A 12,737-nucleotide genomic window follows, 5' to 3' on the forward strand; every position below is an offset into this window, starting at 1 on the left:
GTCCGTGTGAATGAGCCCTTAGGGCTAAAATTAGTTAGGCCACTAAGGGGTTAAAAATGCACTTAAGACTACTGAGTTTTGCGTGAAATATACTTACGAGACATAAATTCAAATTCTACAATTTAAAAAAAGGGACATTTTCGGGAGGGTTCTTTCCCTCGAAGGGTTAATGGGGAGTACTCTACCTCTTGGCACTCGTGGACAGCTTGGCCGCGGTTTTGCTGGATATCTTCCCTTCTTTCTTCTTAGGTTGCACCTTTTCCCGCTCTTGCTCATTCTGAACGCCCTCTCGTTGGTCTCCGTCGGAGCTCCCTCCACTAGTGCTGGGACTATCGTCTACCCTTTGACCTTCAGTTGACATTTTGAGGTTCTACAAGGTAAAGTACATTAAACGTTAACAACCAAAAATATTCTTAGAAAAATCTGATTTGGTTTTGTTTTTTAATTTAGTTTTTTTTTTTTAATATCGGTTCTTTATCTTTAGCATGGGCAGGAGATAACAATGAAAGTATGATGATCAACACAAGGAGTGGGCAATAGAGATGAGCAAACGTACTCGGATAAGCACTACTCGTCCGAGTAATGTGCCTTATCCGAGTACCGCTGTGTTCGTGCTCAAAGATTCGGGACGCTCCGCTGCTGACAGGTGAGTCGCAGCGGGGAGCGGGGCAGAGCGGCCGGGAGAGAAGGAGAGAAAGATCTCCCCTCCGTTCCTCCCCGCTCTCCCCTGCAGCTCCCCGCTCCGCAGCGCGTCCTGAATCTTACAGCACGAGCACAGCGGTACTCGGATAAAGCACATTACTCGGACGAGTAGTGCCTATCCGAGTACGTTCGCTCATCTCTAGTGGGCAACCAATGAAGGTATGACATCTACATAAAACAATATAAACTGCATTACTTTTTGCCGATTGCCGCTGGAAACAGTCAACAAGCTTTATGGATCCCTAACAGCTTAGATCTTATTTTATAATGCTAAGACAAAAATAAATGCTGGGAAATTTCAGCTCTGAAGCAAAATAAATAGTGAATGCAGCTCTGTATTGTAACTTAGTGGTTGTGCCAAGTTTTAAACTCATCCAGGATAGGTGACAAGTATCAGATCGATGGGGATCTGACTGGTGGTCACAATAAGAGGAGCAGCGTGCCCCCCATTTGTTTGTGCATATCCGCCGCCGTTCCATTCATCTCTGTGAGACGACCAGAGATGGCCGAATACAGCGCTCTGGTATCGCCAACCGCCCGATAGAGATGAATGAACCAACAGATATGCATGATCGTGGCTCTATTCAAACCAAGTGACATGGGACCCTCGTTCTCATGATTGGGGCAGTAGCCCCCCACCGATCAGATACTTACACTGTGGATAGGGAATACGTTTTACATGTAGCTCAGCCCCTTTCAGATCAGTCCACGGGCGTAGTGATATCCCGCAGCAGATCTCCGCCACAGGAGCTGCCGCTGACAGCTCTCCGCGCTGAGCTTATCTGACAGATAGGTTCACCACAGAGAATCGCGGCAAATCTTAGCATGCTGCGATTTAAATCCCGCGAGTGGAGAATCACTATGATTCTCCGCTTGTGGACAGGGGGCTGCGCTTTCCATAGTAGTCTATGGAAAGTGTTCACTGCGTTCCCCGTGGACGAATTATTGCCGCGGAAGACGCAGTGAAAAATCGCCTGTGGACAGGGGGGCTTATACAACATTATTCAACTGGGGTCAAAAAGATTACATATGATTTCAAGCAATTTGCTAATATGAGGTATAGAAGATTGTCTGCTCGGCGGATCCGGCCGCGACGGAGGGCAGATCCGCAGCGTCCGGACAGGTAAGTAATGCTTACTTTTTAGCCTCATGTCCGCGGGAAAGGAGGGAACTGCTGCGGAATTCTGCATGAAGAATCCGTGGCGGGCCTGATTTTCCCTGTGGACATGAGGCCTTAGGGTATATTCAGAGCAATGCCCACCACCAGTACTCTCATCTATTGGGAAAACAGTGGTCTGATGACCCGCCTGCCAACTGCTGGATGCCGAGTTCCCCAAATACTTCAGTGGAGAGGTGGCAGCTCTTATGCGACTTTCCCTTCATTGAAGTGTACGAGAATTTTGGAAAGCCAAGCATACGTATTGCTGACAAAGCTGGGAAGAATAGCTGTCTGAAGTGTACCGGCAGCTTTATGAGCAGATATAATTGTCAATATCGTTATACTCAACGGGGCTTATTTACTAAAACTGTCTAAGAGTAAGGCCTTTCTCAAACACAGACGTGGGAATTGCGTTGCTTTGCCGTGACTTTACTTTCCTTTTTGTCCACAGCTCCCTGCAGCTGACAGCAGGTTTTAGCACATCCCTTCATTGTGATGGGTGATAAGGTGCGCTGAACGGCCAAAGATAGAGCAGACAGCGCTAGAAAATCGCCGTCCAGTGTCACGATCAAATGCATGTCTGCAGTGCCTGTGTGATAGAGGACTTAGACAGTTCAAACTTAAACTAGACAGTCTTAAAATGCAATCCCAGAATGATAAATCTGTCTATTTTAAGACTGTCTAGCCCAAGTTTAGACCACTTATTGGTTGACTTAGTTTCCACCAAAAATTGTGCCAAAATTTTTGCAAAATTTGAGGCAATTTTTTGCACAATTTAGGCCACTGACCTTTTTCAGTCAAAGCAAAAAAACCTGTCCTGTCTAAAAACACATAATAAATGTGCAGCAAGCATGTAAGAGAGCATTCTGGAGTAAATTGCACCAGAAAACGGCCGTGTTTTGAATAGTAAATAAGCCCCTCTATGTAATTGTAACACACACGCTAAAATGCTTACATGTAGAGGTTAATGGATCATGTAGGTTACTTTTTATTGCACCTGTATAATTAGACAGTGAAACATTTTTGCTCAGCACCCTTACCCCCTCCCAATAAAAAAGAGCACCTAGTGCATGTACTGCAATCAGTATCTCTGGCTCACTATGCACAAACATATCCCCCGGCCGGGATGAACTCCAACGTCATTAGATCAAGAGGGAGGAATGGAGGGCATATTCCATCTGCTACATAATCAACCTTTAAAGGGGTGCTTTTACTACTGATGACGTAATCCCCCGAATAGTCATTAATAGTTAATTGGCTGGGGTCCGTGGCTCAGGCTCTCCACCAATCAGCTGACAGCTGGGCCCACTGCCAGTGTAGACAGAGTCGGAAACAGTGCCGTCAACATTGTAGCAGCCCACATTGGCACTACAGGCACAGCTCACATTGAATTCAAGTCCCACACAACTACTTTTAGGTGGTTCAACATAGGCCCCATGTTTGTGTCTCAGAACACACTTACTCTATATAAGCAGAATTAACTGGGTTGTAAGTTTACTTTGTAGATGCAAAGATGTTAAATGCGGCTTCACCTTTAAGAACTCTTACTAATGTATAACGATCATCTTAAATTGCTGTTTCCTCTCTGGTCCCTTAGAAAGAGAGAAGTCTAATAAGAAAACAGGAAAGTCAGGGGAATTCTAGTCCCTGGGATGTCCCTACCAGTTACGCCACAGATTATACACAGTTTAAATGGCAAAACGCCAGCAAATTACCACTAACGAGTGGCGTTAGCTGAAGCATACCACCGTTGACTTTAATGTACATTGATTGAGTAGTAGTTACGGGAATACACCGGGGCGCTCTACATGACTATTACATTGTCCAGCCCTCCGATACTCATGCTACATTAGTGTGTCCCAGCCTTTCCATCCCGGGGATCCATATGTATCGCCCAAAATGGCACTCAGCCAGAACCCTATATGGAACCCCTGATTATATTTAGTCAAGCGGAGTCAAAGATGCCAACTAGAGATGAGCGAGCGTACTCGCTAAGGGCAATTACTCGAGCGAGTATTGCCTTTTGCTTAATAGATTCGGGTGCCGGCGGGGTGTGAGCGGTGAGTTGCGGGAGTGAGCAGGGGTGAGCGGGGAGGAGAGAGGGAGAGAGATCTCCCCCCCCCCCTCCGTTCCTTCCCGCTCTCCCCCGCCGCCACCTGAATCTTTTGAGACGAGCGGGCAGGTACTCGCAAAAGGCAATACTCACTCAAGTAATTGCCCTTAGCGAGTACGCTCGCTCATCTCTAATGCCAACGTTTGACCCGGTGTCAATTCCCTTCCATTCATTTTGCAGCACAGAATGATGGGTAGCCAACTGTTCTGAGACCGACACAAATTTTGGTTTTTACGAAGTTTGCTGCTTCAGTGTTTTTCGATCTCTAGGGCCGTTAATCCCTGTTGAGTTAAAATGCAATTAGCTGTAGACTTTGGTGTAAGGTAAAGTGTTGCACGGGCCCTTTTTGATCTAAGATTTGCAAAACAAAGTTCACTTGATCTGCATTCAAAGGTTGAGCCTAGAAGAAATGTATTGTGCATGGCGATTGGGTGACTGTGGTCAGGTGATCTTCCCAGCATTCATAACGATAGTGAAACCTTAAAGGGGTTGTCCCGCGGCAGCAAGTGGGTCTATACACTTCTGTATGGCCATATTAATGCACTTTGTAATGTACATTGTGCATTAATTATGAGCCATACAGAAGTTATAAAAAGTTTTATACTTACCTGCTCCGTTGCTGGCGTCCTCGTCTCCATGGTGCCGACTAATTTTCGCCCTCCGATGGCCAAATTAGCCGCGCTTGCGCAGTCCGGGTCTTCTTCTTTTCTGAATGGGGCTCCGTGTAGCTCCGCCCCGTCACGTGCCGATTCCAGCCAATCAGGAGGCTGGAATCGGCAATGGACCGCACAGAAGCCCTGCGGTCCATGGAGACAGAGGATCCCGGCGGCCATCTTCAGCAGGTGAGTATGAAGACGCCGGACCGCCGGGATTCAGGTAAGCGCTGTGCGGGTTGTTTTTTTAACCCCTGCATCGGGGTTGTCTCGCGCCGAACGGGGGGGGGGGGGGTTTTAAAAAAAAAAAAAACCCGTTTCGGCGCGGGACAACCCCTTTAACCGCTACCAGCAGCAAATCTGTATGTGATTTCACGACCCAGGAAAAGCCTTTCAAGCTATCAGTCAAGTCCGTCATCTTGGATTTCGGCTACTACACTAAGTTCAACTAGTTTGATCCACCAAAATTTGCGGGATCAACTTGAACCAAGATCCCTGTCTAAGTCGTGTCGGTGCAACGTTTTTCTACTTGATCAAGTCTTGTTGTTCTCAGATCAAAAGTTTGATGCAACCAACCCTCACAGATCTAAAACCACCGAAGAAGCAAACTTCGTGAAAACCAAAATTTGTGTCAATCTCAAAACTTTTGGCCACGACAGTCACATAGCTGACTACACTCATAGTTCACTACACCAGACTCGTCTGTCTATATCCTGCAAACTCTTTCTTCTGTATGTAACGCAACCACTTCTCCAGCTCTCCTAACCGCCGCACAAGACTTTCTTCAGCTCTTCTACATTCCAGACAACTCCTGATCCGGCTCTGCTGCCCTTGACTTGCTTATCAAGTACAAACCCAGTATAGAGAAAAGTGATGTCCTAAATTTCCCACCCACGTCTCTTTCTGATTAGTATGTATGTATCTTGCAAGTTCAATCCCCGCATGGTGCAGGTACCCGGCTCAAGGTTGACTCAACCTTCCATCCTTCCAAGGTCGGTAAAATGAGTACCCAGCTTGCTGGGGGGTAATAAATAAATTACCTAAAAGCGCTGCGGAATAAGTTTGCGCTACACAAATAACAAGATTTTTTTTTACAAAATTGTGTGAGGAGTAAACTAGAATGATACGTTTATCGACCTCGGATCATGACGTTAAAGGGCATCGTTACATTATGGAGCTCAAAGGTGAGGCAACGGAGGACCTGGATAGCTGCCTTTCACACCGGGCCCCCTGTTCCAGCGCTGTGCCCCCAGAAATCAGTGCAATCATATAGCTTGAGTCTTTTCACAAGGCTATACGTATGTGCTCTTCCATCAGTCTTCTGTGCGTGTTCACCAATTTCTAGGGGGCACAGCACTGGAACGGAGAACCCGATAAATCTAAAAAGCAGCTCCCGAACTCCTCAGCTTTAGCCCCATAACACAGTTTAGCAGCCCTCTAAGAGCACTGAAATCCACCAGCAAGTACCAGCTTTTATTATCTACCAGGCAATAGACTTTACAGTATTTGTCTTTTCCATTACGGTTGTCTTCTGATTCGACTATTCCGTTGGCATCTATGAAGATTTTATTTGCCGCCGGTCACACATCATTGACGTTGCCTCATAAAATAAGTAAATAAAATCACAGTCTCTAAAAAGACGCGGGCGTTATAAGTTACTATAACATGGAGGGGTTTGTTAAAAGAAATCCGCTCTTGTGATCAGATATCTGAAAGTCGTGGAAGTGGAGAATAAAAAAAATGGAATATTACTTTTATACAGAAAGCCCATTTTTGGAAGAGATTAGCTGCTTTGTGGTGTTTAACATGAACTGCAGCGTTAGATCATGAAATATAAATCAATGGGTCTGGAACAAGAAGCCGTATGGCTGACATTTTATTCCGCACTTACAGTTTACAGCAGCGATGTTCTACGGCATGCTAAAGAACCTCATTAGAATGTTTCTGGGTAATATAACTTTAAAGGAAGATGCGGATTGCTAAGGAAAGCAAGTTGCCGAAGTTGGTGAAGAATTTAGATAGTGGGTATAAAGTTTAACAGTTTGGAAAAAGTATTCTAAACTTAATGTGACATTATGTTACCCTGACTAATGAGAACAAAGCCTCTGAATGAAGCTCGCTTTGCTACAGGATGTTTGTTCTCAGTGAACTCATCCCCGACAGCCTTTACTTGCAGCGCTGTTATCTCGCATCGTTTACTACTACAGTAGCTAGTTAGCACTGTGACAGTGGATGCCTGTAGGGATGGGGGGGGGGTTTACACGGGTAGATAATCTGCCCATAGTAACAAGTGCTGTCCCATAATAAGCATGTCGGTCAGTGCTCATCTACACGGGCAGATTATCTGTCTACATGGGCAGATTATCTGTCTACATGGGCAGATTATCTGTCTACACAGCAACTGACAAAGACCGGATAACTCTCCTCCTCAACACATGGGAGATTCGAGAAACGTCATAGTAAAGGGAATGTAATAAGAAAATGAGTCTTTGTTAAACATAATTTTTTACATTTTTGTGATTTTCCTTTAACCCATTAAAAGGACCAAGCACTGTAAATTTACGGCGCTTGGTCCTGGGCTTAAAGCCCAGACGTATGTAAAATTACGGCGGGGATTAAAGCCTCCTGCTTCTGTAATCAATCGGAAGCAGGATGGCTTGTCAGTAGAGTTGAGCAAACATACTCTGCCGAGCTTGATGCTCGTTCAAGTATTAGCATACTCGATGATGCTCGTTACTCGAACGAGCATCAACCCGTGTTCGGCCCCGCCCCAGTTTTTGGCCCCTCCCTAGCGCGCGTCATTGGCAAATCTTTTGAGAGAGAGAGAGAAAAACGAACCTAGGAGAAAAAAAAAAGCTCGGCACCCGGCGTCCCACATACAAAAATGCTCAAGTCTCCCATTGTGGTCAATGGGGTTCGTTACTCGAGTAGAACTCTCATATTTTACGAAAAGCTCGACTCGAATAACGCGGTGCTCGCTCATCTCTACTTGTCAGCTATTAGTCACAGCTGATAAGCTGGAGGAGGAGGAGGAAGTGGGTTTTAACCCCTTATGCCTCCTCCTTTCTTTAGTACACAGTGCTCAATGAGTGCTGTGTACTAAAAAAGTGAAACTGGAAATCTTTCTTTCACTACACGAGCCCGGGGGTCACGTGACCGTTGGGTGACCTCTGGCACAGCAGAGCTAAAGGGTCCCATAATACCCTGATCAGCTCTCCCAGTGACTAATATCACTACAGGGGAGGTTTCTCCCTGTAACTGAGGCTCCTATGGATGCCCCAGCTACAGTGGAAAAATGTCAAACAAGAAAAAGGACAAAAACATGTGAATATCCCGCAGAGGTCTTATATGACGTCATATAGGACACAGTCATTAAAAAGAATAATTGCATACATAAGTTAAAAAAAAAAGTTTAAAAAAAATCAGGAGGCTGGAATCGGCACATGTGACGGGGGCGGAGCTACGCGATGACGCGCACAAGGGGGCGGAGCCAAAACGCCGCTGCTGCCGAGCGGAGCCGAAGGGAGAAGACCCATCTGCGCAAGCGCGTCTAAAAAAGCAAGAAGACACCGAAATTAGACGGAGCCATGGAGACGGGGACGCCAGCAACGGAGCAGGTAAGTGAATAACTTCTGTATGGCTCATATTTAATGCACGATGTATATTACAAAGTGCATTAATATGGCCATACAGAAGTGCTGAACCCCACTTGCTTTCGCGAGACAACCCCTTTAACCCCTTAATGACACGGCCTATTTTGGCGTTGAGGACCAAGCGATTTTTTGGTATTTTTCCATCTCCATTTTTCAAAAGCCGTAACTTTTTTATTTTTCCGTGGACGCGGCCGTATAAGGGCTTGTTTTTTGCGTGGCGATCTGTAGTTTTTATCGGTGCCACTTTTGGGTATATAGACAATATCGTAAAAAAATTTTTATTTTTTTTTTAATGATAACAGGGAGAGAAAACGCATCAATTCTGCCATAGATTTTTTTTTTTTTTACAGCGTTAATCATGCAGCATAAATGACACACTAAATTTTTTCTGCGGGTCGGTACGGTTACAACGATACCAAAATTGTTATTTTTTTTTAGGTTTTTACACTTTTTTGCAATAAAACACCCTTTTTTTTGGAAATCTTTTTTTTTTCTCTATAGCTGCATTCAAAGTCATGTAACTTTTTTATTTTTCTATGTACGGAGCTCTTTAAGGGCTTATTTTTTGCGAGACGAGCTGTAGTTTTTATTGGTACCATTTTGGGAAATGTACGGCTTTTTTGATCACTTTTATTGCATTTTTTGTGAGGCAAAATGCTAAAAATTAGCATTTTGCCTCTGTTTTTTAGCGTTTTTTTTTACGCTTTTTGTCGTACAAAATAAAAAGCGTGTTCAACTTTTTGTACACGTCGTTACGGACGCGTCAATATCCAATATGTGGGGTTTAGTTTTTTTTCCCTTTTTTTATGCTAATATTAGAAAAAGCATAAAAAAGGGGTTTTTTTACATTTTTTTTTTACATTTTTCTTTTTTTTACACTTTTCTTTTTTTTATACTATTTGAGTCCCTCTGAGGGACTTACATCACTGTGCCTATGATCGCTGTCATAAGGCATGGCAGAGCTACTGCTCTGCCATGCCTTATCGCTTGTACAGCGATTATAGGCACAGGCAATACAGGACGCCAGTGACAGGCCGGGCTCTCGCGATGACATCGCGAGAGCCGGCCGGAGACACACAGGGATCGCGATCCCTCTGTGAACTCCTTCCCTGCCGCGATCTACTTAGATCGCGGCAGGGAAGGGGTTAACAGCGGCGGGCGCATCTCCGATGTCCCCCCGCTGTTGGAGCGGGACGCCGGCTATGACTGACAGCCGGCTCCCGCTGCGGGATAGCGCGGGATCTTATGTGATCCAGTGCTATCTCCAGGACGTACCGGTACGTCCTTTTGCGGGAAGTACCAGGCTCCCGGGACGTAACGGTACGTCCTGGAGCGGGAAGGGGTTAAGGTACAAAACAGCCTGGTCCTTAAGGGGTTAAACTTTCCATGACGCTATATATATTTAAACAGGTATTCCAAAAATCGTTTTTTATTACCTCTTCATAGTATAGGTGATTAAAAAAACTCTGACCGCTGGGGGTCCCACAGCTGGGACCCGCACCGATCCTGAAAACGGTAGTCCTGTACCATCCTCTCTCCTCTTCGCTGCACCCCCTGCAGTGAGGAGGGGATTGAATGGCGCAGCCGTTGAGCATACGCAGTGCCGCTCCATTCATCTTCAACGGGACTACCGGCGATAGCCGACCGCTAATACTCGGCTATTTCCGTCAGCCCCTTTGAATGCAACAGCACCGAGAAAAGATCTATGATACAAAGTCACACAGAGGCGCAGACAGCGGAGTGCCTATAGCTCCACAGTATGAAGCGGCAGGGACTCCATGCGCTCAGTTCAGGTTCTGCCACACATTATCAGATTTTTATTACATATTATATTATCATATATTACATTTTTGAAAGAGAATAAAAATCTTTTTAAACAGCCTGTACCACAAACACAGTCATTGTCTAAGCCCATTGAGTATGACACATGTAATAAAAGCAGCCTAATGATACAAGTGAGATTTATAAGCTATTTTAAGAACTGATTCGAAATGGTAAAATATCCCAAATCTTGCTCTTAAAGCAATCGAATGAGTTGACATGCGGTGCAGCGAGGCATTACTGACGTACTAGTAATGATATATTATCACCGCTTATGTAGAAGGATCACCGCTGATTTACAGGTTCCTTTTTATCTAAAAATACATGATGTATTTTTAAAGTCCCTTGAAGTTCATCGGAGGGGAAGGGGAGCGCGTTCTTGGCTCATTCAGGTACGATTTATAGGACGAACCACTACATTCGGACAGTAATCTAAAACGGGTTGTCAAATACTAATAATGTAAAACATATACATTACATCAAGATGTATTTGTAAGAATCAGTTCCCGCTCGCCCAACTGATCTTGGGTCTTCTGGTACTTTCTAAGAGCCGCGAGGCGTCGCTAATGCAATAAATAGATCCCACCGCCATGCATGGCTAGCTGTAGTGTTACCAAGTAATTGACTTCATATTCAAAAACGTCATCGTCAATAACGGCTCAATGAAGATAATAAATGGCATTTACAAATGTGTATCCGTACTTAATTCCATCCATGAAAGGGGTTACATAAGTCATAATCGCCGTGAACTGAGGAATCATGTAATTCTTCACCATTTTCAGGATTTGTTTTTGCTGGCAGTAAATAGAAATGCCTTAATAACCAGAAGCTAAAAGCCTTCCAGACCTAGCTCGGATGACAGCCGAGTCTCGAGTCTAGACAGTCCTCTGATACATTGTAACAAACTATCAGGACAGCAGAGGATGATGCCAGCAGTTCATGGAGGAAATACAGGAATGGTGCAAAAGTACAGCTGATTTATTCATACATAAATTGACAAACAACAGCCGGGATAACATGAAAAGATAGAAGAACTCTTCCAGTTTTTATTGCACCTTACAGATATTCTATGTGGGCGCCGTTGATGACCTAAAATAATGCATCTGCCCTACAATGGAATTGATAATGGAGCATATGCTGGGACACGTCTGGGCAGAACTGAACTACCAACTTGACATTTTCCGAGTCACCAACGGCGCCCGCATTGAAGATCTGTAAGGTGCAATAAAAACTTGAAGAGTTCTTCTATCTTTTCTTGTTATTCTGGCTGTTGTGTGTCGATTCATATATGAACAAATCAGCGGTATTAGTGTACCTTGACACCACCAGAAGCTAGGGGTTAGACAGGAGGAACGCTCCTCTCACACCCCTAGCTTCTGCTAGGGTGAAGGCACGAAGGCCCTAGTCCACAGTGTGGGTTTATTAGTGGCAGCGCTAAAGGCTTACGCTGAGAGTTACTATTCTGCTTAGCCTTACATGATGACATGTAAATGCTGCCATGTTACAGCGGTAAGGCTAAGCAAAATAGTAATCCTCTGCGTAAGCCTGCAGCGCTGCCACTAATAAATCCACACGCTGCAGCGTGTGTGCTTGGTCCTGGCCGCCATTTCAGCCATAGGGTCATAGGCAGCCGGGTCACCCCTTTCCGTGCCCAGCCGCCAGGTCTCCACTCCGTTTCGCCGCCCGCATTACTGCTCGCTCACAGACCCTCCCGCCAAAGTAACTTGCCTTGCGCTTCCCTGCTGCCTAAGGCGCGCTGCGCTTGTGCAGTCAAGGCGAGGGGGGGATGTTCCGGCTTCTGGTCCGCCCTGCCAGGGAACCCACTGACTGCTAGAGGTGCACAGCTGCGGCCCCCGCTGTATGCCTTTTCTATCACATTCTTAACTGGCGTTCCAGGACCTGCAGCCGAGAAAGCTGTCCAGCCAATCAGAGACAGGGGGCGTCACACCCTGTCAATCTTGACTCCACCAGGAATTCCTGGTGGCGTCAAGATACACTAATACCCAAATCAGCTTTATTTCTACAGCATTCTTTTACAAGCACATCCTACAATTTATCTACCTTAGGGCGCCTTCACACTGGTGATAAAAACGTGCGATTTTGTCGCGATGCGAGAGTGAGAAAACGCAGAATTATGAAACCATTGATTTTCAATGGTTGCCTTCACATTTGTGAGGTTTTCGCTCATGCGAGGTTGCGAATAAAAAAAAAAGTGCAAGAAAATTGCAAGTGGCAGCGATGTTTTTGCGAGAAAAGCAGCATTGGCACTCAAAAATTATAGGAAAAAATGTGATTTTGCCACAATTTTCTTGCGAATGCCAGTGTTAAGTAACCCTTAGAATACAGGTTGTGATGAGGTTTTTTTGTGGGTTTTTCAGTGCGTCATCATCAGAAAATTTCCCAAATGCCTAGACAAAGCTGTATCTCTCAGGCCAGCTTCACATGAGTGTATGCGTATTTGAGCGCACATGAGTGCCGTATTTTTGCGGAAAGAATGCTGCTTCTTTGAGTGCGCATCAGCATAGAAATCCGCCCCATAGTTCATACGGCACAAATGTTTCCATGCACAAATTTGAAATTTGCATTACAGAAAAAATCAGGGACAGCGGTGTGGCGCCGAAGCGCTCGACATTCGA

The 12,737-nt window shown here is 45.2% G+C and overlaps 1 protein-coding gene across 1 annotated transcript in view; it reads right to left on the bottom strand.

Annotated features, from left to right (window-relative positions):
* LOC136586736 (ubiquitin-conjugating enzyme E2 E2) overlaps positions 1-12,737 on the bottom strand; it is a 211,902-nt gene that overhangs the window by 182,316 nt on the left and 16,849 nt on the right. The window contains exon 2 of the mRNA XM_066584931.1: positions 186-370. Within this exon, the coding sequence (XP_066441028.1) occupies positions 186-370 (185 nt within the window). The remainder of the gene's footprint in view (positions 1-185; positions 371-12,737) is intronic.

Source organism: Eleutherodactylus coqui, chromosome 12, assembly GCF_035609145.1.
Source record: "Eleutherodactylus coqui strain aEleCoq1 chromosome 12, aEleCoq1.hap1, whole genome shotgun sequence".
Lineage (NCBI taxonomy): Eukaryota > Metazoa > Chordata > Amphibia > Anura > Eleutherodactylidae > Eleutherodactylus > Eleutherodactylus coqui.